Here is a 27,532-nt window from a genome sequence, read left to right as displayed (position 1 = left end):
GCAACACACATCTCACGTTGTTTGAATCATGCAATGCTGTAAGAGTCTGGCCCAGTCTCAAACGAAAGATACTGAGTAAGATAAAGTTCATTCTAATGGAAAAACCAAATTCTGTGTTTTTTTCATAAACAATAAGTTAGAACCATCCTGTAGTTTTGAGCAGACCAAAAGTTTCTTCTTTTGCAGTCCAGTTATTTAGCACTTTTCAGAATCTTTTTTTTTTCCCCTCCTGGGGTTAACTGCTGTATAATATCACCTCATATTTTATACTAGCCAAAGATTAGCAGCTTGCATTTCAAATCTTGCTCTTTTTCTCCTGTACTTAAATCACAGTAATTTGGTAGAATTCCTAGTTTCTATCTTTCCCAGTGGGTCCCTTAATGATTTTTTTCAGTGCTTTATAGTAATCTTGGAGATGGGTTTGGCTTCAGGCTTCAATCAGCATTTTATACTTTACCCAAGAGCCTCAGAGATAAAAGGTTATATATGGTTTGCTACCTGAGAAGAAGATATAGATGAATACTATTTTTAAAACCTGGAGAATTGCTTCAGTGTCCATGAATAGCTTTTACTAAGAAATTAGTTAAGCAATAAAACCAGAAAGAAGTTAGAAAAGGCTGGATATTTCAACATTACTTTTATGAAGTATTTTATATCTGATCTGCTGGCATTGGTGTTTGATGCCATGCTTACATAAGCATAATGTAAATTTACTGCTGGAAATAAGGTGATGTCTTCATGGAGATTATGTACAAATAATTTTTTGTACCCATCCTTCCTGCTAGTCGGTTTTGTCTTCTCTGCTGTCCTTTTCTGAACTATAACATAAATCTATTCTTTACTTATTGAATTCCTGTGTAGGCAATTAAAGAATAGCCCCTAAAGTGTGATTGCTGAATAAGGGGTTAGGCATCTCAGTACCTTATAGTTCCTGTCCTAAATGCATTTAAGTACATTTGCAGCTCCTTTGAATATTTATAGAGCCGAACTCTTGCTTGACCATTGGGATTTTGGCTTTGTGCCTTCTTTTTAAGACATGAATGCTTCCGATTCTTTTATGCAGATGTATTCTTTTGGATGCATTCTTTTGGATGTTTTATCCAGATCTTCATTTATTTGCTTTTGGTTTTTGGTTTTTGCTCTCTGAGTGCAAGGTGTGGAATCTATCTGATTAAGATAAATAAAAGCCCCATAATCAGTATGATGCTGAAGGTTTGGGTTTGAAGCCTACTTCTGGTGTCAGACACGCAAGATCAACTCTTCTTGGCCTAAGTAAGGATCTGCACATGTCTGAGAATGCAGTATAGCCCAGAAGCTCTTCAACATCTGTGAGGGAGGATGTAATTAAACCCTGGAATCAGTACAGGAGCTGTTTGCTCAGCTCAAATGATCCCAGCTAATGTCTTTGTAACACTGTTCAGCTCTCAGTATTTCAGAGCTTGACTGTAACCATTTCTATACTAGAATGACTAAATCAGATCAAAGATTTATTTGGTTAATTGGTGCAGCCACAGAGAATAGATGTAGTTACTCCCTGTAAAGATTAAAGATAATATTGATATAGCTGCAGCCATAATGAAAGGCTTGCAAAACACAGCTACAGAAGTCAAGCCCTAGTAATGAATGGGATGTTATCCTCTAATATGTTATTCTTGTGAGATTTAATTATATTGGCTGCAAATTTTATGCTTCAGTATTTGGGTATAGTTATTTCTCTGGCTATCCAGGCAGTCACAGAGGAGGAATTAGTTGTAGAACTGAGCTGCCTGAATTCAGAGTCTGGAGTATGAGCATGTGCTGAAAGCAGAATTCTTTACATCTCTCTACCCATCTGTTGAGTAGTAGCAGACAAGAAGTAGACAACCTTGTTACAAGAATAGTGGGTTTTAGCAGAAGGCAAGAAAAATTGGTATATCCAATTTTTTTATGAGCAAAAATTAAGGAAGCTCAGTGAAGCCTGTGCTGGAAGAAATGTTAAAGAAATGTTACATCTCAACATCTCTTTGTGTTTATGATGCTGTACTCAATAGTTTTAAAAGTTTTCTGTTCAGGCAGATTTTTATTGTTCCTATTTTAAAGTACTGTGGTCTATAAAAGCAACCGTGGGATTGATATGAGAATTTCTAATTCAGAGAGAAAAAGTCAGGATGGGAATAACCTTCTTAATGCTCAGAGAGCAAGGCTTTCCCTTGGTCTTTGTGTAATCTGCAGAACGTGATTGAAAGTGCCTGCACCACTGGCTGTGGTGATGAATTGCTTGTCTCCAACACTGACAGGTTTGGTTTATGGTGTAGTTGGTCCTGGCCTGAGGGAGGAGAACCAACCATATATATATTGCCTTACAGGTACAGTTTCTATCCTTTTGTGGTGCTGCTGAGGACTCACAAAAGCAATTTGGGAATATTTCACAGCATCACAATGACTCCTGTCATACCTCATAAAAAGACTTGTGGTTTCTCTTAATAAAAGACCGGATTTCACATGATGTCAGTCCTCTCCCAAATTTACTCTTTTTCCAAATGTAGGCTCCTAATTTTACTGAACCAGCCAGACTCTATTCACAGGCCTTCCAAAGTACTTCTTTCTTCCATTGAGCCAGGTTTGTGTGGTTGCACTAATAGGCTGATTTTGAATGTTCAGCAGAGGGCACAATTTCCCACGTTATAAACACCTCAGTGTCAAGTTAATTTGTTGCAAGAATGTTTATTTTAAATGTGCAATTAATTCCGAGCGTAAAAGTGAGGAGTGATAAAACCCCCTGCATTATCATTATTACTGTTACTCTTCCCTGTGAAGTTGGAGATAAAATGAAGTATCAGCAAATGTTAGCACCATACTTCCCAAAGACTTGCATCTTATCTTGTTTGGAGTGGGTAAACATTTTGTTGGTAAGATTATAGTAAATATAACTTCCTGTACAGCTGAAAGAGCCAGTTGGAGATATTTAACATAAAGTTCAAGATCCAAGGTCTCATGTATTTTCTGTATGGGGAGTAGAACGTACAACTACTGAGTTTGACCTCCCTGTGTGTCCATCAAGTAAAGCTCTGCATCATGACAAGAGATCATGCAAATGATCATAAATTTTAGGTTTGTAGTTCACAGGGAGCATTTATTCAGCAGTATGGTGCACTTTGTGTGAATTGCCCTACCTACTGCTAAATGTATTGCATACTATCGACATGCATTTAGAAGTACTTTTAAATCTGCTGGGATGGAAAAATCATTGTAGAAATAAAACAGGATGTGCTAAATATCCCTCTTTTTTTATACCAGTATGAAGAGGGGAAGAAACGAAGGAAGCCCAACTACAGTAGTGTGGATCTCTCTGAGGTGGAGTGGGAAGACAGAGATGATGTGGTGAGTGGTGTGTTTTAAAACCCTGTCAGAAGACCTTGTTGCATCCCACTGCTGTACCTGGAAGCTGTTTAAGTGGTCATTAAAGAGACCACCTGACTGCTCTCAGGAAGGGAAGGACAGTAGACCCTTTTATTTAATTCAGAATTTTATAACTGTTTTGCATTTGCTTCTTCCTTACATATGCGTATAGCACAAACTCTGGATCTTTGTATTTTTGGTAAAATTCATCACCCTTGCAGTCTCCATGCATCCCATTGTGTATTTGTGCTGGGTAGCAAATATAGCACCAGAAACAGGAATAGAATGTCTCGTCAGGGCTGGCCCAGACAACTGATGAAGCTTAGAAATGAGTTGAACTTCTTTCCATGAGATCCTTCTTTCCTTAATGGAAGTAATTGGAGGTTTTTACTTTATGTACAAAACCAAAAAACATAACATGAATAAACAAAATTGGATTCTCTGACCTATGTGCAGAGCAGAGTTTCACTCCAAACTCTGATTTCAGACACATGGGAGCTGCAGAAGCGTGGGTTCTGTGTCTATCCCACAATACTTTCATTGACCTCATTTTTCAGTGCTCCACCTACTCTGCAGTTCGCTCTTTATCTTATTCTTTCTTACCTTTCAGGCTTAGCCTTTTCTGCAGTACTGTATCAAAAGCTTTCCTTATGTCCGTGGCTTAACCTTTGCCTGTTCTTTCTGTCACTTCCTCAATAAATCTGATTTGTTAGGCATGATTTGTTTTGTGTGAATCTGTGCTGACTGTCCCTAATTAAATCGTAACTTTCCAGGTGTTCACCTTTCTGTCCCGTAATTCAGTTTTTCTCGTAAGGTCCCTCCTGCCAAAGTCACGACTGCATGTCTGTATTTTTCATAGATGTCTCCTGGATCCCTTCTCAAATACCAGCCCTGTGTTAGCTTCTCTCAGGTCCCTCAGACCTCTACTTTTGCAGAGAGATTTGAATACATCCACTGAAGGTTCCCATATTTACTTTGTCATGTCCTTCCAAAATCTGGGATGGATCACGTACAGCAGCCTCTGGAGTCTTGTCAGTCTTCAGATGTCCTAATTTCTTGATCTCTGTTCTGACATAAGTCTGTATTTTCTTTCTCCCTTACAAAACATATATCTTGCATTCCTCACTCTCTCCACCCCTTGGTGAATAGTGAAACAGTTCATCTATGTTCTAAGCAAAGTCTGTTTTGCCAGGTGATGGATTGTCCTCAGCCTCTCCTCAGAGGCCATTCCACTTCCTAAGTTGAAGTTTTGTGTTGGAGTGCACACACAAACTTTTTCAACGTTTTTATAGCTTTGTGTCATTTTCTATGCACACACTATTTAAGGTTTCCTCATAAGATTTTCATATATTGTAGCAGCCTTCTGCAGTCTTGGCAATCTCATTGGCCTCATGTTTTATACCCTGCTTTTTCTCTTAACTTTGATCACATATTACTCAACTAGTTTCTCTGATAATAACCTTTTAAAATTTCCTATGTCCTTTCACGTGTTATTGCTGTAGTTATACACAGATTTAAAATATTCATGATTTTTTTTCTTTAGACCTTCATGATTTTTCTTCTTGTTATTTCTCCTTGGTTTGTTTTCTTCCTTTTTCTTTGTATTTCTTCCATTTCTTCCTCTGCTTAATTTTCATATTTTTAATCCCTTTTTAAAAAAAATCATATCTTAGTAGCAGTTCAGTGGTTCAGATAATGGAACAGGGAGCTATTTCTGAGACACTGAAAATCAAGTTTTATTTATAATTGAGATTGTCTCTGAGTACACATGAAAGTCTAGATTTAGCTTCCTCCAAGTACTGCCTTTGATTGAGACCCCTAATCTCCGTCACTTTTTCTGAATATTTCTACAAAAATTGTTTTGTCTTATCTGAAGACAAAAATTTTTATTTCACATTTTGATTTTAAAAATATATACATACATTTCATCTGAATCTTCTTTTTTCACCAATAAAATATGCTCCTTAAAAATAATTTTTTAATTGTAACACAGAAAAAAAGCTACATGTGGCTCTGCTTCACCCAGGGCCTTGGATTTGATGTTCTTGATTTTTTCTATGCTTGGGTAGTAAAGCATTGTTTATTCAACTGCAGAGGGAAAGAATTAATGTATTCATATAGCTGCTTTTAATAACATAGACTACTACTGGGATATTTTTCTCCTATGAAACACTTACGTAGAAGCTGATTAAGACATTTTCTTACTTTTTGCCACATTAATTTCATGGTCACATAGTTTTCCAAGAATATAGAATGATCTCATACTGCAGCAGTGAAACTGTGCTGTTAAGAATTGATTGAAAGATATTTTGTTGAAGGAGCAATAATGCTTATTACTCTGAAAGGTGAAGACATGGGTTTTCTCCAGTGATCCAATAAGGAAAAGGTGGCCAAACTGAGGTTAGATTTTTTTTTTCACCATGAAATATTGTTGTCATAAATATATCAGCTCATTTTCCAGGTTAACAATACCTGCTATCTTGCTGTTAAGGCATTTTATTAGAAACAGAAATTTTAGCATGAGCTTGTTAAGTTAACAGTGTCTTCCAGCAAGGTTTGCAAATGCACAGTACCAAAGAGGAGAAGTTTCAAGTTGGATAGAAATCTTTTTCTCATTAACTCACTTAAAATTCTTCTGTTACAATTTCTAGCTGAATGAAATATTTTTATTTTCCAAATAAGAAAAAGACCATGAATGAATTTTTTGGGGCTTGAAGCCAACTGAGGCAGTGCTTATTTTATGCATTTGAGGAGGGAGATGAAACTGCAGAAGAGCTGAGAAACTGGATTACAAAGCCAAGAAATGCAATCACAGCAAGCAGGAGGAAAAAAAAAAAAAAAAAAAAAAAAGAGAAGAGTAAAACTCTAAATCCCACATGCAGACTTGATCTTAAACACTACTGAGAGTTTGGAGATCCTTTTAGTAAATCTATGACTTCCCTGAGGCTTGTGGGAGGAATGGGTCTTAGACAACTGCAGGCACCAATAGGAGGAAAATGAAAACCATGTTAAAGATAAATGGAACTGTTCTGTAAATGTTAGAAAGTATATGGTTAATTAAGACCAGCTCTCCAAGTCCAAAACCACAAAACTTAAAATAGGAAACTATTGCCTATTATGTATTGTTTAAAAAAATCTACAGTAAAATATATGCGTTATTTTATATATGCCTCCAGCTAAAAATTATTCTTTTACACTCACTGACAGAAGAGTAAGACTCTTAATTGAAATCTAGATGCCTTAGAATTGAATTGAAAGAGCTGCAAAGTTTGCAGTTTTTGATAGGTCAGCCATGCTTAACTTGTTTGTGAGAATAAAACTAGATATTTCACTGGCAAGTTTGGTGATTCTCTTTTCCCTCCATACTAACTCAGCCTGCAGAACACATTGATATGTCTGTCTTCACAATTTCTCATTAAAACTCAACCGAATTGCTAAATCTGGCTTGAGGTACTGTAGAACAGGAGCGATTTATTCAGCAGAAACATGGTGTCCAAAATTGTGTTTAGATAGATATGCAATAGAAGAGACATAAAAATGCCCATTTTGTCAATATTTTCCTGCATTTTATATGCTGAATTGATTTTTAATAGTGGACTTTTCAAATTGTAATGAAAATTGCAGCTGCAGAAGATCTATAGGTGCTTTTTCCCACAAAAAGCAAAATAACTCACATCTTCCATTATGGATGGTGTAACTATTAAACAGCAGCTTTTTTTATTTCTTCCCTAAAGTGAGCTCATAAATAGGCAAATTCAAAACCTGAAGGCTGAGGTTTTCTCAAAAAACCTGTCTTGTCTTTCCTGTTTTAGCCCAGAGACCGTGCCTTCAAACCAGCTGTGCCAGGGTTGACCAGTTCTCATCCTTGGGGACACTGATGCTCCTTTTGGCTTACAGGCTTGGGGGATGCGTGTTGGGATTTTTCCCCTCTTCTTTGCACCATCATGGCACGTTCACCTATGAGAGAGGTTGTGTGTCCTTTGGGAGGAAGGCAGGGAGCACCAAGTTTTCAGGGATGATGGGCCAGGGACTTTGCAGCCCCCAGGTCTGAGAGCCTGTAGCTCATGTAGGAAAAAAAAAAGTTAGAGGAAAAGAGTGCATGTAGTGGTGATCTAAAAAGTAACAGATTTAACTTGCAGAGCAGCAGCTAAATCACTGTGTGCAAACCCTTTTCCATTTGTGTTCTGTTTTCCCTAGCTTCTCTGAATTTTTTGCCTATAAAGCAATGAAACACATTTTTGAAGGGGATTTAAAATGTATTTTGGAAGACTTGGAGAGGTCCAGGCCAACTGTTAAAGCTGTGACTGGCCTAGGGCTTCCACTACAGAGCTAAAATTCAATACCTTGAAAGGGGTGCCTGGACACCAATGGACAACCAGAGGGAATTGCAGAGCACTGTAGCTGTGTGTTCCCACTGGATCATGTAGCTGATCAAATGGGCTGCCATTCTGGTTTTCGTGGACTGGTGTTAATTTTTGATGCAGTCAGGATGAACTTTCTGATGCTCATTAAGGATGAAACCCAATGTAGATTCTTTAGCAGAATAAATAGTGTAAGATAAGTGGGGTTTTCTCTTTCTTCGCTTTCTTGTTATCTGTGTCATTGTTGATGTATTTAAACACTGGGCCCTGTTCTAACCAGCTAAATCCAGTCAGGAATCTAGTCCTTGCCTTGCCATGCAGTAAATGCAGAATAGTATTCTATTATTATTAACAGTGACACTATTATTTGTTCATACCAAATAAAATCCAGATTACTACACAAAAAGGTATTTTACTATGAAGGATGCTGAGAGCTCCTTTCTTATGTACCTTAACTTGAAATTGTGTGGCAGGAGCCTTGGCCTATACAGTCACTAATAAAATCTGTAAATGGGTTCTTCAGTGTGTAGTAGAATTACTGGAAATGAAGAAATGAAGAAAATTGAGTGCTGCTTGGGTGAGATGAGTGTACTTGAGAGCTCAGAGTTGATAGGATTACAGAAAAAGCTAATAAAGGAATTGACACATCTTCTTCATTTCAGCTTCGAAATGCAATGGTGAACCGGAAAACAGGAAAATTCTCCATGGAAGTGAAGAAGACAGTGGACAAAGGGGTACAATATCTAAAATAATATCCCTACTAAATATAAAGCATGCAGATAATTTAAAAATTATTTTTAAGGTTGCTATAAATAGGGTTTCCTGCAGTATATTATTTTTTCACTCACTGAATGTAAACTTTGTTTCTAATTATTTCAGTAACTAACCACTTGATCTTTTTTACATTCCTTATAACAAACTAACTTCCTCTCTCCCCTTCTGACTTTCTTGTTCTGAATCTAGAAGCGGGTCCTGGTGATGACAAATGACTACTATTATACAGACATCAAGGGTACTCCATTCAGGTAGAGCTGGCCATAATAAATGGACGTTTCATCCAACTCACTGGATTTCTGCTTATATAGAGCTTGTGAACTCATTAAAAGCTCATCAGCAAATGCTGACAATGAAATATCCCTGGACAATGCTGAAAATAGCAAGGAAAAAGAGGCTACCAGCATTCCTTTCAGGTTTTCCAGGGATGGAAAGTTTGTGCAAGCTCACACAGGCAAACTCACAGTGTTTGTCATGGCTTACGTTTCATTGAAAAACTATTCAGCTGAGGTTTACATTGAACAAAAGGCTTTCGCAAGTACTTGGAGAGCTATAAATACTATAATCCATTTAAGTAACTACATCTTGAGCCCCATTTTATTATTTTTTTTTCCACAACAAGAATGTAATGTAAAATGAGATAGTATTTCACTTCCAATTTGAGGTTTGGATGTTTTCTTTCTCTGAACTACCTTCAGTGTATTTCTATAACTAAAACCAAGTAAGCTGGTAATTTTGGCAAGTATTTTAGGAGAAAGGAAAAGGAGAAGAAAAACAGGTAGTCACTTTAAAAATGCTGATATTTGAACTAGAAATAATCCACTAACAAAAGAGCCCTAACTATGCTTTGCAATTATGGCAAAGGAGTTTGGCAGTTGTTATACTCAACTGAAATTTTCTTCAATGAAAGAGTTTCACATAACTTGAGATACATTACCATACAGAGAAACTATAGGCACATTTCTCTGACCTCTAATGCATGTTAAAATTTACTCAGGGGTGGTAATACTCAGTGGGTTTCTATTTTTGTTTTTATTTTGTGGAGTTTTTTTTCTGGTTGCTGTTAGTTTTGCTTTTGTTTGTTTGTTTTTCTTTGGCACTGGCACTCTTGCACTATTAGGTAAACAGAAATGGGGCTATGTACATGCATGTAGAGTGAGTTAACAGTGCTAAGGACAAAATATAGTTAGGAAAAATGTCCTTTTTAAACATGGTATGTATCTAGTTTTGGGGTTTTTTGTAGATTTGGGATAAATGCACTCTGTAGTGTCAAAGTTGTTTAGTGTTCAGCCCTTTCCCGGTCTGAGCTGTTGATTACAGCTTGTGTGCTCTTGGATTTGGTGCCTCTCCACGTACTTCAAGTACTAGCCCATACATTTGCAGTCTTGCTGATTACTGCAGATTCCTAGCTCAAGATAATCCCCTTCAATGAATGAATGAATGCCAGAAGGTATTCTCTGTTTGTGTTCAATAGCAAGAGGCATGGGATCCTCCAGGCACTTCATTAAACTTGGATGTTTCAAATGGTAGACTGAAAACCAGACCAAAACACAGTGTATGTTGAGAATTTCTGAAGCTAAAGTCAATACAGAAGAGCTATACTAGCTAAAAATATGAAACACAGAAAAATTAGTCCAGGAGGAGTCATGATGCTGTTGTCGCATTTGAAGTTCTTTTCCTCTCGGTAGCTCTATCAATTCCCACACTTCTGTAGTTTCTCAACAGCTTAGTCTGAATTACAAAAAATTGTCTCCTTCATTGTAAGGCCATGGTCATGTTCAAGGCTCAGCTGAAGAAATCTCATGCTGGGTGAACAGCAGTGAGCTTTGAGGGGCTCATTTATTACTTTGTCACAGAATAGTGGTTTACTGCACCTCTAAGCACACATAAATACAGCCAATTGTTGCAGGCACATCAGAACTGAGACATCACTGAAGCAACTAATTGAACAATAAATATAATTGGTGAGGGTTTGGAAACAAACAGTTTTAAGTTAACCATAGACATGAGCTGGAAATGTTAAAATGAAAATAGCTCTGAATGTCTGCTATTGTTAGTCTCATGGATTTCAAGGTCTGCTTTATTTCTCTGCACAGTTTAGGTGTGGCTCTCTCTAGAGGACATGGAAAATACTTCTTCAGAGGGAATGTAACTGTAGAAGAAGGTAAGGTACCTATCTTCTCATGTGCCTTACACAGTAGTTTTATTGTTAATTTGGTTGGTCCTTGTTTACAGATTCCATAAGGGAATTAGACTTTTTTCTGTAAAGATCTTTTACTTCACAGGGTTTTAAGCATAGTCAGACTGTTAGTCTTCTTTAGACAGGATCATCTTCCATCCTCCACTCTCAGTGTTCCAGAGGACAGCTCACAGCCCAGTGTTAATTATTTCTGCTGTTTTCTGAATGAAGTAACCACTAAGAGTACTGTAATGGCTATTGGTTTTGTTCACAGACTATACACTGTGAAACCTGTCAGAGCTATAACTGGTTTGTGCATTTAGCTACAAGGATTTACATGTTTATAATAGTACTAGAGGTACCCAGGGAAAGAACTATTCTTTGATTTTGCTTTTTGATAAGTCCCCAACTAAATGAGTGGAGGAGTCTACTGTGTGTGGTGATGAAGTTGTTTGGCAAGACTTCTGAAGATGAAAGAAAAGAGTAAAGGCATTTCATAAGGTTAAAGGGAAGGTTGAAAATTTTAGAAGCTGCTGAGCAAAAAGTGTTTCAATAGAGGAATGCTTTCAGAATTTATGCTGAAATCTCTATTTCTGATTGTCCTTCTTGTTTTGTCGGTGATGTTAAACAAGATAGCTAATTTCTTCAGGTCTTTGTTCTTTGGCTGTATTTTGGGACATGACTATGGTCTTGTATGCAGGAGAAGTACAAAAAAGGGGTTCCTTGAGGTTTGAGTAGCTGCACAGCAACTACAAGGAAGGCACAACAGGAGACTTGGAGCTACTCACTCCCCAGACTGTTCCCAAAATCCCTCTGAGCAATGTTCTTTAATCCAGCCACACATCTCAGTCAGTCTGAGTCCCAGATGCACCCGCAGAAGTGCTAAGAGAACCATAACTAACATTTCCCACTCTTACCTTCACTGAGACTCTCACTTCACCTCACTGTCCTCCCCAGGGACCACAGTTTTAGTTCCAGTTTTGGCTTCCCTGCCTTCCTTAGTCAGGTTTCTCTGTCCTTGTTCATTATGTACCCTGGGGGGTTAAACCCAGATGCTGCCTTCTGAGCCCTATTTGCTATTGATAAGTGTTTTAAGAGTTTTTAAAATTTCCAAAGTACATTTTTTATTATGCTATATAACTAATGATATAGATCTTATTTGCAAGCATTTGTGTGACCTATTAGTACAAAAAACCTTTTCTGTACAATCCTATAAATTGCTGTTTGTGTTTGTGGACTGTGTGCTTAGGTTTTGAGAGAATTGTTCTTAATTTTTTTTTTCTTTATAAGAGAGGAGTAAAACTCACATGAAATGAGAAGTGTGTATTTTAGCATAAAGAACTTTATGGCCGAAGAGAACGAGGGAGTATGAGCAGGAGCCTGTTACCATTTTGCATTTGTCTTTGCTCAAATTGTCTTCTAAACTTTAAATGCATTATGTAACTCATATAAGTTAAACGTATCAGCACAAAAATTTTTTCTTCCCTTTTCAGTTTTAGATCTAGCTAGTTTTGCCAGTTTGTTAAACCCTAAAGTGCATTTGAACATAGTTTACTGTGATTTATTTCATTATGGTAATAATGCACTTTCCAAGGAGGGTTTATATTATGGAGTGTATGCAAATAACCATCTGTTACCCAGACTTCTCCCTAAATAACCCATTATTATTCCTGTTGTAGGTTTACATGATTTAGAACACCCTGATGTATCTTTAGCAGACGAATGGTAAGCCTTAAATAAAGCATGAAATTAGTGTCTGTTACCCTCCTTGGTTTCATATTGTTTGTGCTTGCAGAGGCCAGTTCTTTATGTTCGAAGACAAAGAAAGATTGTGCTTGTACTTATAACCTTTTACTGTTTTGACAACGTGTTCACAGGTCCTACTGCAACACTGACTTGCACCCTGAGCACCGGCAGATGACTCAGTTAGAAGCAATTAAACGCTACCTCACAGGAAAAGAGCCCCTGCTTCAATGCAAGTATTTGGTTAAATATGGATTTGCAGGCTTTGTCCCAGCTAAAAACTGCCATTCTTAACCTTCTATGAAATGCAAAACTTAGTTCAACCAGTGATGATTAGAGATAGGATGGCTTAGCTGATGTTGCTTTGCAATTTCCTATGGTTTTGAGCTTTTCCTGGGTTATCAAGAAAGATATGATTAGAGCTAATTATGTATTAATAGTGATATTAATTATTATACAATTTTTCAACTTTTACAGTAAACTCTGTGCCTATACTAAACATTCAAATTTCTGTTCAGATGGTGTAGCTGTACTATGCAAAATTATCACTCCATCTGGTTTTGTAAAATAAACAGGACTGATGGGAATCAATCCTTGGATCAGGCCTCTAAAGAATATACCAGATATTTCATGAGTATTTTGGGGAAGATACAAATGTAATTAGCATTTCTGAACTGCAAAGGAGAATAAAAATATTCAGATAGGTGCATATTCTGTATATTTGCAGAAATGCAGATCTTTTGTGACTGTTTCTAGACCACCTTGCTGTAACCTTATGGCAGATGCAGACATAAGTGTTAGATCTTATATGCATGAATGAGTTACATGGAGTATCATTGGGTTTTGACCTAAAATTTTTACTAATGCAATGAAATTGTATGTGAAAAACTGCATTGTGGTAGAATACAGTGTAATACTGTGTAGCAAATGCTTCGTAGTGCAAAAAGTTTGAAAGAGTATTAGAGATAAAATAAAGTAAAATGTAAGATAACCCTATTGTTTAGTAATTCTAAAAATTTCTTTATATGCACATACATTTACTGATATTATTGTACTGTGGTAGGTGATAAAGAATTGATCCAGGAAGTTTTGTTTGATGCAGTTGTGAGTGCACCAATTGAAGCTTATTGGACCAGTCTAGCACTGAATAAATCAGAGTAAGTTATCTTTGTGTCCATCATTCTCCATCAGTCATGGCTACATTTTTATTAGTTATGTTAATGAGCTGATGGAATGTCTAACAAATCCTGATATGCATGGAAATATTATACTAACTATTTGATCCTAAATACCACCAAGTTTGAGTTCAATCTGAAGTTTTTATTTGCAGAGTATGTCATGATGATTAGCTGAAAGGTTACCCAATTTCCACAATAAAACTGGTGAAATTATACCCTAATTGCAACTCACAGTGCATTTTTGAACAAAGAGATTTCAGAAATTTAATGTAAAATTTACCAAAATTATTGATGCAATTGGTACTTTGTCTCAGAAAAAAAAAAAAATCATTTATAGAAAAACTTGCACTAGAAAATCATTTCTTTGATCCTTGATTTGTTTATTTTCCAGAACTACTTGGGATCTAGGTTCCTGTTAGGGAGAGTCAGAAGATTAGCCAGTCCTTTTCAGAGTTTATATCTTCTCGTTTATTCATTTATGCTGTGATGTACTAAGGGGTTAAGTAACAAGCTCTTATCCATATTTGAGTAAACGGGTGTTAGGCTTAGCAGTTTGATTGAAATTCAGTGGTTGAAATGTAATTCTGGAGATTATCCTGATTAGATTTTCCTAAATTTCAACCATTTTCTAAAAGTTGAATGAAAGAATACATTGCTGCACAGAATGTACTCCTACTGAATGAATAAAAGCAACATGGTAAGATCTGGTTCATCAAAGAGTTATCCAGCCTTCTCCAAGAAGATAAGAAATTGTTGCATAGAGTGTATAGTGGCCATCCAGAGGTGTAAGGTGCCATCCTACACAATGAAGTAACAGAACCAAAACACAAGGACAGCTGTGGAATGATGCCAGTGGGAGACTTTTGAAGCCCTTTCAGATTCTGACTTTGCTTCATTCTATCTCATTAATGAAACAGTAAAATAGCTCTGGTTGCTGGTTTTGTGGTAATGGGGCTGAAATTCTTGCAGCCATACAAGAATTAGTTTTAAAATAGCTTGGTACTGATAACAGTACAGCAGAAGAGCTCAGTCTGAGCTGCCATGCTTTTTTCCCAAGTTCTAGAGGCTAAAGCCTGTCCTGATGGCAGCTAAGTTTGACTCTCAGCTACCTGTTTAAAATGTCTTTGCTTACCTGAGCAATAGTCTCACCTATGACTTGAAGCATAAATATAGCCCAGAAATGTTGAATGGACTGGGAGCATGATCTGGTATTCCTGCCTATCTCAGAATCACTGTGTGTCAGTGGTTATTAAATAGTTTATATGTAGCTATGCCCCACCTTTTTATTCTGTTATTCTATCCTTATAATCCCTTCCTACAAATCCTACAAAATTTATTATGTTTGGCTTTTTAGGGATTCTTGGTCTAAATAGCATTTCTGCATCGCATACTGTTCAAAACCCAGATGACTATAGCTTAAAAAACAGCCTTTAAAAGTAAACCAATAAATAAGGGAACTATACTTACAGTAATCTTTCTCAAAACCACGTACACTTGTGCTTTCTGTGTCAGTGATGCAGCTTTATCAGTTTACTGTCTGAAGTGTTGTCTGAGCTGGTGTTCTGCACTGTTCCAGGAACTCTGACAAGGGAGTGGAAGTGGCTTTCCTTGGGACACGGACTGGACTGTCTCGTATCAACCTGTTTGTGGGCCCAGAGCAGCTGACCAACCAGTAAGTCACAAACTCTGCCTGGCAGCCAGATAAGAAAAGAGAGGGGAAAAAAAAATAGTTGATCTAGATGAAGCCCATCTACTGCTCTTCACCCAGAACAAATTAGAAAGATATCCTAAGATCCCTTAAATTGTTTCTTTCACTGGAACATTTGGAATAATAAACTATTCTACGCCTGTAGCCTATAAATTTGCTTTCACTGCACGCACATAACCAGCATCACATCTCTCTTCTTCAAAGCACAATTATGAACATGCTACACCTTTTACTACACCACATGAAAACAAGTACCTTTAGGCTTTTTCAGGGATTTTGCATCATTGTTGTGGAAAATATTTTTTGTCTTGAAATAAAGCCAAGTGACAGAATTGGACTGGGTGAAAGAGAAGTCAGGAGACCTCAGCATACAAGAGTTTCCCATTTTCCTTGGAGAACATGTAATCTAGTAGAGGTATTATGCATATAAAAGAAAATCTGTGTTTGATATTTATGATAACCTAAGTTGATTGATTATAAAGTTCTGTGGGTTTATCTGAGGACAAATGTTGTATGAGTAGGTGACATCAACAGCACTACAATTTGTAACTGTTAGACAGAAAACCAGAACAACAGAGTGGACATTATACTTGTTCTTGGCATTAATTTTCTTCTGTCAATATTCCCTGAAATTATTGAGGAATAAAGCATTTAGTTGTCCAGTACCACCCCCTACATGGTATTTTGAACACAGGGTGTAAAACTACCTTTTTTTTCACTGCCTAAGAGTGAATGCCAGTGGCAACAGACTACCAAATCTCCAGTGCCTTTTCCACCTTGTGCAACTCACAGTTTTTATATTGTGCTGAAAGAAAAAGGCTTTTTAGACTAAACATTTTTTATTTGTACAAATTAGTAAAAACAATTTTAGTGGTTTTTAGAGGTACTGTTTTTTAGTGCTTTTAACGTCTTTCACAACAAAAGTTATTGTGTGTCACAAATAATTATTAGTAACTGAATTTAACTCTTTTGTTGAATAAGTGTTATATAGAAAAAAACTGTCCCAAACAATTTTCTTTTGAAAAAGATTGTATTTTTTTTTTTGTCTTTCAAAGCTCAAAACTATTGCGTGCCATGCAACAAACAACAATTGTTTTCTTTCTGTTTTTTCTCCAGAGACTTCCTGACAGCTGAAGATAAGGAGAACATTTTTAACGCTGACCATTTTCCACTCTGGTACAGAAGAGCTGCTGAACAAATACCTGGGAGCTTTGTCTACTCAATCCCCTTCAGCACAGGTCTGTAACTTTGTCATTCCCTAAATCCTGAACCATGCATGATCCTGAAAATATCCCAAGTGTGTCAGTACAGAGTGGGCTTTTGCAGCTAATCTCAAATATTGATCTGAAGTAGGCATTGAAATTTGCAGCTACTTCATGGTCCTTTGACCAAGTGTGGCTTTCATGGGGCTGCAAGCAAAACCCCAAGCAAGATGTGGTGTGACACTTTTCATTTAATATTTTCACAGGCAGAACTACATTTTAACAAGTATTTTAAGCAGGGCAAGTCCAACAGAGTGAATGTCCACGTTATGGAGAAGCCTTACCAGTTGTCACCTTCACTGTCCCTTTAGCAGGGGAGGCAAAACCTGATAACTCATTTCAGTGTTTAAGATTGTTTTTGGCATGCTGGGGAATTTAAAATGGCAGTGCCAGTGTGTTCTGTGCAAATGTGATGTTCCCTGTTTTAGTTTCTGAACACTATATCCACATGGACTGCTATCTAAAACCAGGGGGATAAAAACCTAAATTTTCTCATTTTGCAATAGATTGTTTCAATTTTTCCCCCCCTTTAATACATCCCACAGAAACTGCCAACAAGAGCAATGTGGTGACAGCCAGTACAGCTATTCAGCTTCTGGATGACAGGAAATCTCCAGTGGTTGCAGGTACAATTGTTGTAGTTTATTAATTTTGTTAATTTTTTAAATTTGGCTTATGAGTCCCTCACTTTCTCTTTTGAGTTAGCAGGTGTAGATATCCAGTCTTTTAAGAAGAGAGAGAGAGAGAAGGATTCAGTTGCACCTGTAAGGTATAATTGGATGACAAAGTGTGGAGAACATTTAATGCTTCCCCTCCCCAAGAACTTGATCCTTTATTAATTGACTCACAAACATCCCTGTGAGGTGTTGAGTTTTACTTTATGGAAATAACCATTATCTGTAAAGCATTTTTGGTTGACACAATTCTATATCATCATATATATATATAATAGATTGTATTATGGTAAGGAAAAAGAAATGTAAGAAAGGACTATCTGACGTGCAAATGTTCCACCCAGGCTTCAGGTCTGAAAATTCTGTGCTATAACAGGATTGCTTTATAACAGGATGCAGTGTGATGATATTGTCTAGATTATCAGAGATGTGATTTGTTCAGAGCATAGGAATTGAATAACAAAGCTCTACTGTCAGCCAAGAGTATAACAGTACCTTAAGACTAAAAGGTGAAATGTGACATCTACAGAATATAGATAAAACACACTGATTTAAAAATGAGAGTAAGTCATTTTGAAATTGTTGGATGTTCCTCACTCATTTTCAGATGCTTATCTGACCAGTTTTTCCCTAGCTCCCAATGGTTACTGACTTTAAAGAAGGAAAAAATTTTGATAAATCTTATGATTTATTTTGCCAGAAACCAAGCTCTCTTATCTCAGGAAAAATTAGATACCTAGTGCAAAAGCAAGAACCACCTTATTTTTTCTTATATTCAAAATACTATTAAAAATTCAGTGAATACAATACTGAAAGAATAAGAATGTGCCAGAAAAATGGGAAATCTCAATTATGTTTCCTCAAACACAGAGTATTTCCACTAATAAGAAAAGATTTTAGAAGGTCGGGAGGAAAGCAGCTTTCTGACTCTGATCCACAAGATACATTCTTCAGAAATTATTGAACCTCTTCTATAACATTTAATGAAATCTTAGTTTTTACTTACTATTCCTGTTAAAGCATAAACCAGCATTTATAAACTAATGTGATGCAGATAGCTGCAAAGTGCTGAAGATGTAATTGAGAGTTTTCACTGTACAAGGAAGAAGGTTGGCATGCTGTTTCTAGAATGCTCTGTTGTTTGGAGTTAGCAAAAGTTTCATCGTGAAGTGTTCCACCATCTCTAAAATGTGTAGGGTTAATAGACATCCCGATGTTTATTCTTTTCTCATGAGTATTTGCAATTTGGTTTTGACTTTGAGAAGGTATTACATGTAATTACTGCTAATACACTGTCAACAAGCTTTGGATTTGTTTGTTTTTAAATAATCGTAAAACAGAAAAGCAGGTGTTGCTTCCATTCTCCCAACAATTCTGGTTATCATTGAACATTTTAAATTGCTTGGGTCCCATACTTTCTATCTAAAATAACCATAGGGTATTGAAAGCTTTTTAATGCCAAAGCATGCAGAAGGTTTCCATGGTATCTGTAAAAGTCATGGAAGATAGATAAGAGTAGTGTACCTAACACTCTGAAGCACAGCAGTGGTTTTCTATGTCTGGTTCTATAAACTTTAAAAACTGTGTACTAGGTATCTTGTTTACAACATGAAGAATTTTTTAGAGTTTGCTTTGAACAATTTTTCCTTTCCCCTCTTGTTTGGTTGCATGTTTTCAGGTGATTTTCTTTTCGGGGGGAACCCACTTTGGGTCTATACAAACTTTTTCTGTGAAAGTATCACTCACTTAGCTACAGCCTCTCAGAGACAAATACGTACATGCACTATTCTTGTTCTCCTTAAGATCATGAATGTTACTTGTCAGTCCTACTTTCCCTCAGAAAACTTTCAAGAAAGTACCCAGCATCTAGTTCAATTTTTAGGTTTTATTATAAGGCTGACAATATTCTATGTTAAGCAAAACGGATTTGGAGGCAGAAACTGTAACAGTGATAAATGGGAGAAGTTTGAAGTTTTAATTAGCCAGGCTTGGGAGACTAAAGTAAGATTATGGGTAATGTTTTCAAATACCTCCATTGGAGTTCAAATTTGGCCAAAACATCTCATTTTAATTTGTGTGAAGTAAGTATTCCTTATCCCCATTTGGTCTGAGTAGATTACAGTAAGCAGCAGGACGGGATACACATTTCATGTTAAATCACTCCATTCCCTAGAGGGATTTGACTGAAAATTAAGCTGTGCCAGAATGTTGTTTATTACAGATCACTACAAGAGTTTAAATCTGGCCGAAAGAAATGAGAACATTGTTACAAAATGGAGACCTGAATTATTGTTGCCCATGAGAGGGGAAAAAGGAACAAAACCAACTCTTAGTGCAAAATCCATAGACTGGGTTTTGGTTTTTTATTTTATTTTGGGATTTTGTTGCTGTTGTTCATTTGTAGTGGGATTTTTTTTGGTTGTTGTTGTTGGGGTTTTGTATTTTTTTGTTTAGAGACCCATCACTTATAACCGATTTCATATAAAAGTCTAAGGCTTATTGCAAATAGCGAAAATTCAAGTGTATAAAACAGGCAATAAAATCCTGAAATCAGTGAGTCTGCAGACTGTTAATACAGAGGAATTGAGTGTTGCTGCTGTTTCACCATCTGCACCTACTAATACCAGTTCCCTGTCAGAATGTCTTTGTTTCTTGGCAAAAAGCCCATGTAATTCTTTTTCTAAAACCTCTCCCACTTCTTGCAATTGAGCTTGTGATTATTTTATTTTGTTGGGTTTTTTTTTCAAATTAATGCAAATTTCTATAGAAGGTGTGTAGATAAATCTTTAATGTAAGTGTTGTAGCATCATATTTATTGCTGTGTATCCAGGGATCAGTTTAGTTGCAGGAGGGAAGTGACATACTGCAGGCAGGGCTTTCTTTAGATTTGAGCACATTTATGTTCAAAATTACTTAAGCTGTGTGTTTTCTGTGACCATGTCTTTTATATCAAGATAGAAGAGTAAAAGATGGTGGTTTTTTTTTTTCTTCTTCTTCTTAACAAGAACTAAAAATAGGGGAATAACCCCAGACCCCAGTCTTGAAATTTAGTGAGATTCCTGGAGTATTAGTATTCCTCTGGGTGACAGAAATGAAGTTAATATAGAATATCTGAATTTAGATAGTGATTTAGCTATTAAAATTGAGGCAAGTTAAGATGGAATTGTGTTTTATGGTGCTCATGTGAAGGGCAGTACATTTCTGCTAAATGTTGGTAGAATTCAACATTCCAGTCTTGTATTATTTGAGACTGTGTGACGAGTTGGATGTTGACTTCCAAGTAGCAAACATTGGGCATCTGGATGAGTGCAGCACAGGATTTATATGTGCTATGTATGTGTTTATTCCATGTTTTTGGCGAGAGATTATGGTTTTATCATTATGATTTTGTTAAAAAAATTATTAAAGGTACTGCTCATCGAGAAAGTTCTGAACAAGGTACGGGGATGGAAGTAAGTAAATAAGAGTCATAAGAGCAAAGCGGGGTCCAACAAATGAAAAATTGCTCTCTCTTGAGGTTTTGAGAGTGTTGACAAAATATGTGAACCCTCAAAAATGCACTGTAGAGGCATTTTAGTTCAAAAGCTGCAGTACAATACAGGACTTTAAGGGCCTGTCTTGTTGAAAGAGGCCATCCCTGTTCACAGAAAACATGAAAATTAGCCCCTTGGTATGTTTAATTAAAGGCAACAGAACTGACGTAATCTTCTTAGGGAAAAGAAAAATATTACAGAATGCTGAAGAAAATGTCTGATGAAAAATTGTCAAGTCCTCTTCAATTTTCTTCATTGAAGAAGCAAAACCTGGATTTCAGGCCTTGTTGGAAAACTCCATAGCAGGCTTAGTAAAAAGCTCTGGACACTGAATCAAAGGAATGAAGGATGAAATCATGCAGAGGCAAAGTCTTTAGTATCACAGTCACTGAAAATTTAGAATTTGAAGGAGATTAGGAGAAATAGTCCATTTTTTGTTTAAGACAAGGTTGCTTAGAAAATCACAATTTTCCGTAATTTTTTTTTTTTGCCTCTTTTTGTGTGGACCAGTAAAATACATGAATTGTAGAGGCTAGAATTGATCTCTTAAGATAATCTAGTCCAGTCCTGGTGAACTAGATATCTTGAGAGAATCTGAGCTGGAGCTGATAACTCTGTCCAGTCCGATCTTAAATCTTCCCAAGTGGAGAGGCCGTGTTCTCTCTGGGTGTGTTATATTAGATGTAAATAAATAGAAAAAACAGATAGAGTTACTGTTGCCACCAATTGTTGAAAATGTAGAATTGCAAAAAAGTTTTGTTTCTATGGTACCTAAGTACGAGGACGGCATATCTAAAGAACTATTTTCTGCCATATTTTAAAATATGGTCAGTTTTGTACTGGAATTCCTATTTTTCAAAGTTGAAATTGGAAAGTAGAAAACACTAAATGAGCCTTCCTTGCACATGCCCTTTTGTGGCCTGTCAATTCAAATCAAGTAGTAGCTGAATTTGTTTTAAAAAGATAGAAAGCTTTACCAGTATGTCAGATCTGTAGTTTCTGAAAATGAGCAAGTTCTCAATGCTTTAAGTCAGCTTAACTAAAATACTATAGTAAGAGAAGCTCACTGTAGCTAAATTACTGAGAAATGAAAGTATTCCAGTTCTGTGAGGATGAAGGCATGTTTACAGTGATTTTCTGTCAAAGAAGGGTGATTTCCTGGGATGTGCATTCAAGCGTTGCCATAGCTCTGACTCTACCCTTTATGAACAGCATTGAAAGAGAAATTGCACTAGTTTATATTTATGCATACATATGTGTATATATCTATATCTATACAACTGTGAACCAAATAATATTTAATATTTAATAAGCAATCCTTTGTACCAGGTATAGGAGGTGTCACTGGACCTGATGCAAAGGAAGTCCTCTTCTGTTCACTGACAGTGGGATTTGAAATGTTCTTATCAAAAATACCCGTTATACAAAAAAGAATAATATGTCTTATTCTCCCAAAGAAATTGTTCCAAGTAATGCCATGATCTAGTGTTTAACTTTTCCAGTATTTAACTTTTCAAACTTGATCCTTTATTTTTATAACCAGCTCATACACAAATTCAAGGATTTTTTTCTTCAAACCCTGGTTAGAGAGAGATTTTCTCGCAAGTGACCTCATCCATTGCTTTCTTTGTTCTCTCTTCTATATGACTTTAAAACCCAACTTTAGTATAACAGTAAATTCAGTTATTCCATGTTAAATATTCCTAGTCAAAATGCTAAAAAGACTCAGTTATTTTTAATGAATCAGCTTGAAGATTTAGCTTCTTCTAGGTTTGTATCCATAATGTAAGCTAAGAAATAGTAAAGACTTAATTTAATCACTGATTTATTAAAAATGGCACACAGTTTTGAATGCTTCTGTTCTGGCCAGAGCAAAGTGTCCCTGATGATTCTGCTGTTTAAGATAGTCAAACTGTGCCTTGAAATTAGGAAAGATCCAAAATCTCATATTACCTTTAAAGTACAAATCAGTCATACTGGGGCTGGTCACACTTCAGGTATTCATTCTTCCTGTTTAGATCAGACTCTATAGGACAGCAATTTTAAACGAAAATTTGTGACTATACCAGTTTTCCAGTAACTGAGATTTCTGCTGATCTAAGTATGGAAAATTCTTTTAAAAATTCATGGAGGAAAATGAGCACCTTATTTCTGAAAATATGTACCTTTATGACACAAAAGTTTTGGTTTTCACCCCCTTTTCCACATTTGTTTGTTTGTTTGTTTGTTTGTTTCTTGGGGATTTTTTGTGTGTTGATGTTCGTATATACATAACCTCAGCACTTCATCTGGGGCTTTTTTAAAGTGAATTTAAACCTGGTTTGCATGCACATCTCTCTTTTAACAAAGTGATTCTCAAGTACTTAATCAAAAGTAATTTGAACTATTGATATTTCTAGAAGTGACAGACACTGTAAAAGTGTCATAAATACTGAAATCTGCTGATGTTACAGTAGTACATAGAGCAAATACGTCTGCTTTGTTCTTCTTGGACTTTTTTTCCCTATTTTTTCTCACATGTATTACTTCTATATTATTAAGAACATTCAGGCAAATGTCAGTGCCATATACAGTCCTTAAAATTTATGATGCCATCTATAAAATTGCATTTTAATATGAAGGCCTAGGGGAAAATGAATATGTCATCATAATGACACAGCAACCAAATTTTTGAGGCATTCTAAAATAGATGTTTTCCTTGTCAGGCAAGAGAGTGATTTACCTAATCTTTACTCCCCAATATAAGCCACAGAATATTATATTCAGCAGTAGCATTTAGCAAATCCCTCAGAATGTTTTTCATGCTTTGGTAGAAAACCACGACTTCATGTTTTTCCAGAGTTTCTTACTCATTTTGAATATTGTTTTTGTATTCATAAATCTAATATTGGTGTACAGACTAATGTTTCCAGCTTTTGGAAAACTGAGATTTATATTTGTACAGCCTAACATTAAGCAACTCAACATGTTGGAAGCCATTGCTTGGGAAGGATGGTTTGGAGGAAAAGAGTGGAGAGCGGTGAACTTCCTCCGTTGGATGCTTTGGAGCATGTGGTGAAATCTGTTCCTGTCCATTGGCTGAGCAGGGAAACTGAATTTAGTGACATATTCACAATTCACATTCATTTACATTTGTTCCCAGTTCATTTCACCACACAGAATCAGTGTGTGGAATAGTTAGTAGCCTTTTTGCTTTTTTGAGGTAGTTCTCTGCTGGTGTTAACTTGAGAATTTAACCTCTATTTATCTAATTCTTGGGCTTTCCTCACCAGTTTCTCTTAGAGAATCTAGGACTTTGGCAGATGTATCCCAACATGTTCAATATTAATATGTATAGTAACTGGCACGGAGCATCTGCTCTTTGCTTCTGCACTTCTGCTTTGCTTTTGGGATTTGTTGGTCGGTCGGTTGGGTTTTAGTTTTACATTATTTGTGGAAGAGGAAGATCCTTGTGATCTAATTGCAGTCAGATTCTAGGGGCATTTTGCTAAGGAATTCTGCTGAGAGCAGAATAAATCCCTGGTTGCAGATCAAGCACAACAGGGCAGCAGACAAGCTGTCAGGTCCTTTGGATAACATCAAATAATGCTGTGCAAGTTTGAAGCTACAATCATAAATATGAATACATTGCTATCATTTTAAGTACTGAGGACCATTAAATTTATTTTCCCTTCAGTTGACTACATTCCCAAACATTAGAGTGTTTTCTCTTGTTTTTTATCTGGAAATGAGGATGACAGCCTTGGCAAAAAAAATTGAGCATGTAGTGTACATAGCCTTAAAACATGGAGAGATCCTTCTGCAATCAGTGCGAGAGAGCAGCCCCAGCTTCCATTGGAGAGAGGTGTCAAGTTTGTAATGAGCTGGTTTGTTTATTAGGCTTCTGATTCCTGCACCTTCTTCCCTGTTGTGGTTCACTGTGGCTGGTGCTGCTGCCTGTTTTCCCCCTGATCTGGGGCACATGCAGTCACATTTCAGGTAATATAAACTCAGGATATACCAATACTCTGAAGATTGTGGTTATTGTGCCACTTTTGACCAAATTAAAAGGTCCAAGTTGTAAAAGTAGTCATCCCTTTTGGACACTTGACTAAAACCTGTCTGTCCTTGTCTCATGGGCAGCAAAGGTAGAATGTTGTGATGGTTGTTATTTGCCTGTTAATTGTTAATGAGAAATAAGCTATGTAGTAGCTATATAGTGTCACTAAATGTGCTACTTCGATATTCAAGAAGAGGAATCCAGATTTTGTTTGGACGATGTGTTACTAGAGAATAATGAAGCTGAATTTTGCCTGACTTTTTTGCAAGCTCTCAATGGAGAGACAAATATGGCAAGCAATTATGTGTCAGTTTAAACTTTGTGTCTTTCAATATAGATACTATTGGTCATTTTCTGTAAAGAACATGGATGTATTATAGTGTTTAAATTTTTGTTTAAAATGAAATTTTAGAAAGTTTTTCTGTAAATAAAGCAATGTAGTGAGAAAGACAGGAATGCAACAATATGTGTGCTTTCCCTGTCTTTGCAAATGCCTTGCAGAGTAGCATGTCCTGATATTTTGTGGACTTTGAGGGGGAAGAGTGTTTTTCACAGAGATTAGAAAAAAATACTACGCTTACTATAATACTCTCATGGGATTGCTGGAAGGACAACAAAGCTTTCTCAGGATCTTTTATCTGAAAAATAAATCTGTGCAGAGAAATAATTTCAGTGGCAGATGTCCATTGCTAAGCTTTGTAAATTAAGGGCAGTTCTGTGGGGATTCCCTATATTCAGTCTTCCAGTTGTCGTAATCAATAATTTTTATAGACAACAAATTGTGACTTTTATCAGTGGTTGAAAATTCTCCTGAATTTTCCTGAAAGTTTCCTCTACAAAAAATAAATACTTTACCTTTATTAAATCATTGAATCAATAGTTTTCTCTGTTCTTTTTCTGCTATTACCTTTTCATTAGAAATGACTGGATTTTTTAATTGCAAGCACTTTTACCATGGTAACCACGATACACAGACTTGTAAACATTAAATGAAAAATTTACATGTGATTTTTGGGTTTTTTTGTTTGTTTTCTTTTTTTTTCTGGTTGTTTTGCTGTGTTTTTTTCCCTTGGCAAACAGCATGTTAGAAAGCAGAGAATCAGATGTTGCATGGATTGGCTCACTCTGTTCCCACAGTAGAGGGAACGAATGGAAATATTTAATACATTGTTTTTTGGCAGAACTCCATATCAATTTACAGCCTTGTGTGTGCATGAAAATCCCCAAAGCATCTTGAGTGTGACTTTAAATGTTGTTGTGCCCTTCATTGACTTCCTCACTTTTTTCTTTTTTCCTATTTTTTTTTTTTAAACAAGGAAAACCTGAAAGGTTTTTGGTGCCTAGGACTGGCTTTTTAAGGACTGGGAAAATATTCTGGGTTATTCCTTACTAGGAAATATCAAGTCAATTCTTGTTTTTCTTTTACTTGAAAATATCAGAAGTGTGAAGTGATTTCTGATGGAAGCTGTGCTGCAGTGTCTGAGCCTGTTAGAAACATTGAGGGTGAAATCTCTCTGGGGGTCGGAAGTTTATTAGCTTTTATCTCAGCATCTACACTTTGAGTACAACTGAGCTCATTTTAGGCTGTTGCTGTGGAAAAATAGTGATTTGGCATGGCCCCAAACTCATTTTGGGCCATGGGCAATAAGATCCAATCCTGTCCTATTTCTGTCTTCTGTATCTGAAAAATTGTGTTTTTCTCTGCAAAATGTTATGGCAGTAATTGGATAAAAGAGTGAAAAAATATAGATTTACATATTTAAATGACTTAGTTCTGAAAGTAAATTAGATTATTCATTAAGCTTTACCAAATATTTACAAGAAAAAAAAGTAAACATCAAAAGATCAGATTAAAGAGCCTGAACACAAAGATTCTACATATTAGGATATTGTAAAAAATATAAATATTTTAAAAATGTTGCGCTGATGATGTCTCAGCTGAAGCAATGTTCCCTGTCTAGGGTACCACATTTTAAACAAAATGTAAAATAACTGAAAAGGCTCCAGGGAATGCAGAAGGGAAAAAAAAATTGGAGAATGTGGTCTTGCAGGAAAAATTTGAAACAGCTTAGTTTATTTAGTTCAGGACAGAGAAGAATGAACAGAGCCTAATAATGATATGAAGTACTTAGCAGTTAAAAAAAGTAGAAGAAAAAAAAAAGAACAGACAGTAATTGCTTGTTTTCAATATCTGCTAGATTTAGATTAAGACTGAGATGCTTAATTTTCTCTGGACATGAAAGTAATGGCAGGTGCAGGAATGAGCTTTAATATTTAGTTTGCAATTATTACAAAGTAGATAAGAGCAAGGGTTACGTGACTCCTGCCACAGAGCCCATCACTCAGTTGAGGCTGTTACTGGACAGCTACTGAGCCTGATCTCAGAATCTGTTGGAAGGAGAGTGCAGATCTCCAAATGCCACAACACAGCTTTCCCCTTGCCCTTATTGCAGATGTGTTCCATGGCCTTTTTCCTCAATACTATAAACATTGCTCATTTCTGCATTGGCTACCTGGACAGCTTTTTATCCCTGTCACTGAGGACAGTGAGGGGACACATGAGATGTCTGTCACAAATAGCCTAAAATGTATTTTAGTTGGTCTTGGAAAAGGTGAATGGAGTTCCTGATCTCTGCTGGTTGCCTTAAAATAATTTCTAAGAACCGTTAAAATAAGTACCTCTGCACACTCAAAATATTCTTT

General features: G+C 36.3%; 1 protein-coding gene across 1 annotated transcript in view; it reads left to right on the top strand.

Annotated features, from left to right (window-relative positions):
• Positions 1-27,532, top strand: part of CACNA2D3 (calcium voltage-gated channel auxiliary subunit alpha2delta 3) — a 390,722-nt gene that overhangs the window by 294,035 nt on the left and 69,155 nt on the right. Inside the window, exons 18-27 of the mRNA XM_062500613.1 lie at positions 3,277-3,360; positions 8,402-8,473; positions 8,703-8,764; positions 10,610-10,677; positions 12,372-12,417; positions 12,570-12,667; positions 13,499-13,592; positions 15,190-15,285; positions 16,438-16,559; positions 17,129-17,209. Coding sequence (XP_062356597.1) covers positions 3,277-3,360; positions 8,402-8,473; positions 8,703-8,764; positions 10,610-10,677; positions 12,372-12,417; positions 12,570-12,667; positions 13,499-13,592; positions 15,190-15,285; positions 16,438-16,559; positions 17,129-17,209 — 823 coding nt within the window. The remainder of the gene's footprint in view (positions 1-3,276; positions 3,361-8,401; positions 8,474-8,702; positions 8,765-10,609; positions 10,678-12,371; positions 12,418-12,569; positions 12,668-13,498; positions 13,593-15,189; positions 15,286-16,437; positions 16,560-17,128; positions 17,210-27,532) is intronic.

The sequence above is a fragment of the Cinclus cinclus genome, chromosome 12, assembly GCF_963662255.1.
Source record: "Cinclus cinclus chromosome 12, bCinCin1.1, whole genome shotgun sequence".
In the NCBI taxonomy this organism is placed as follows: domain Eukaryota; kingdom Metazoa; phylum Chordata; class Aves; order Passeriformes; family Cinclidae; genus Cinclus; species Cinclus cinclus.
This window is presented reverse-complemented; position numbering and strand designations above follow the sequence as displayed.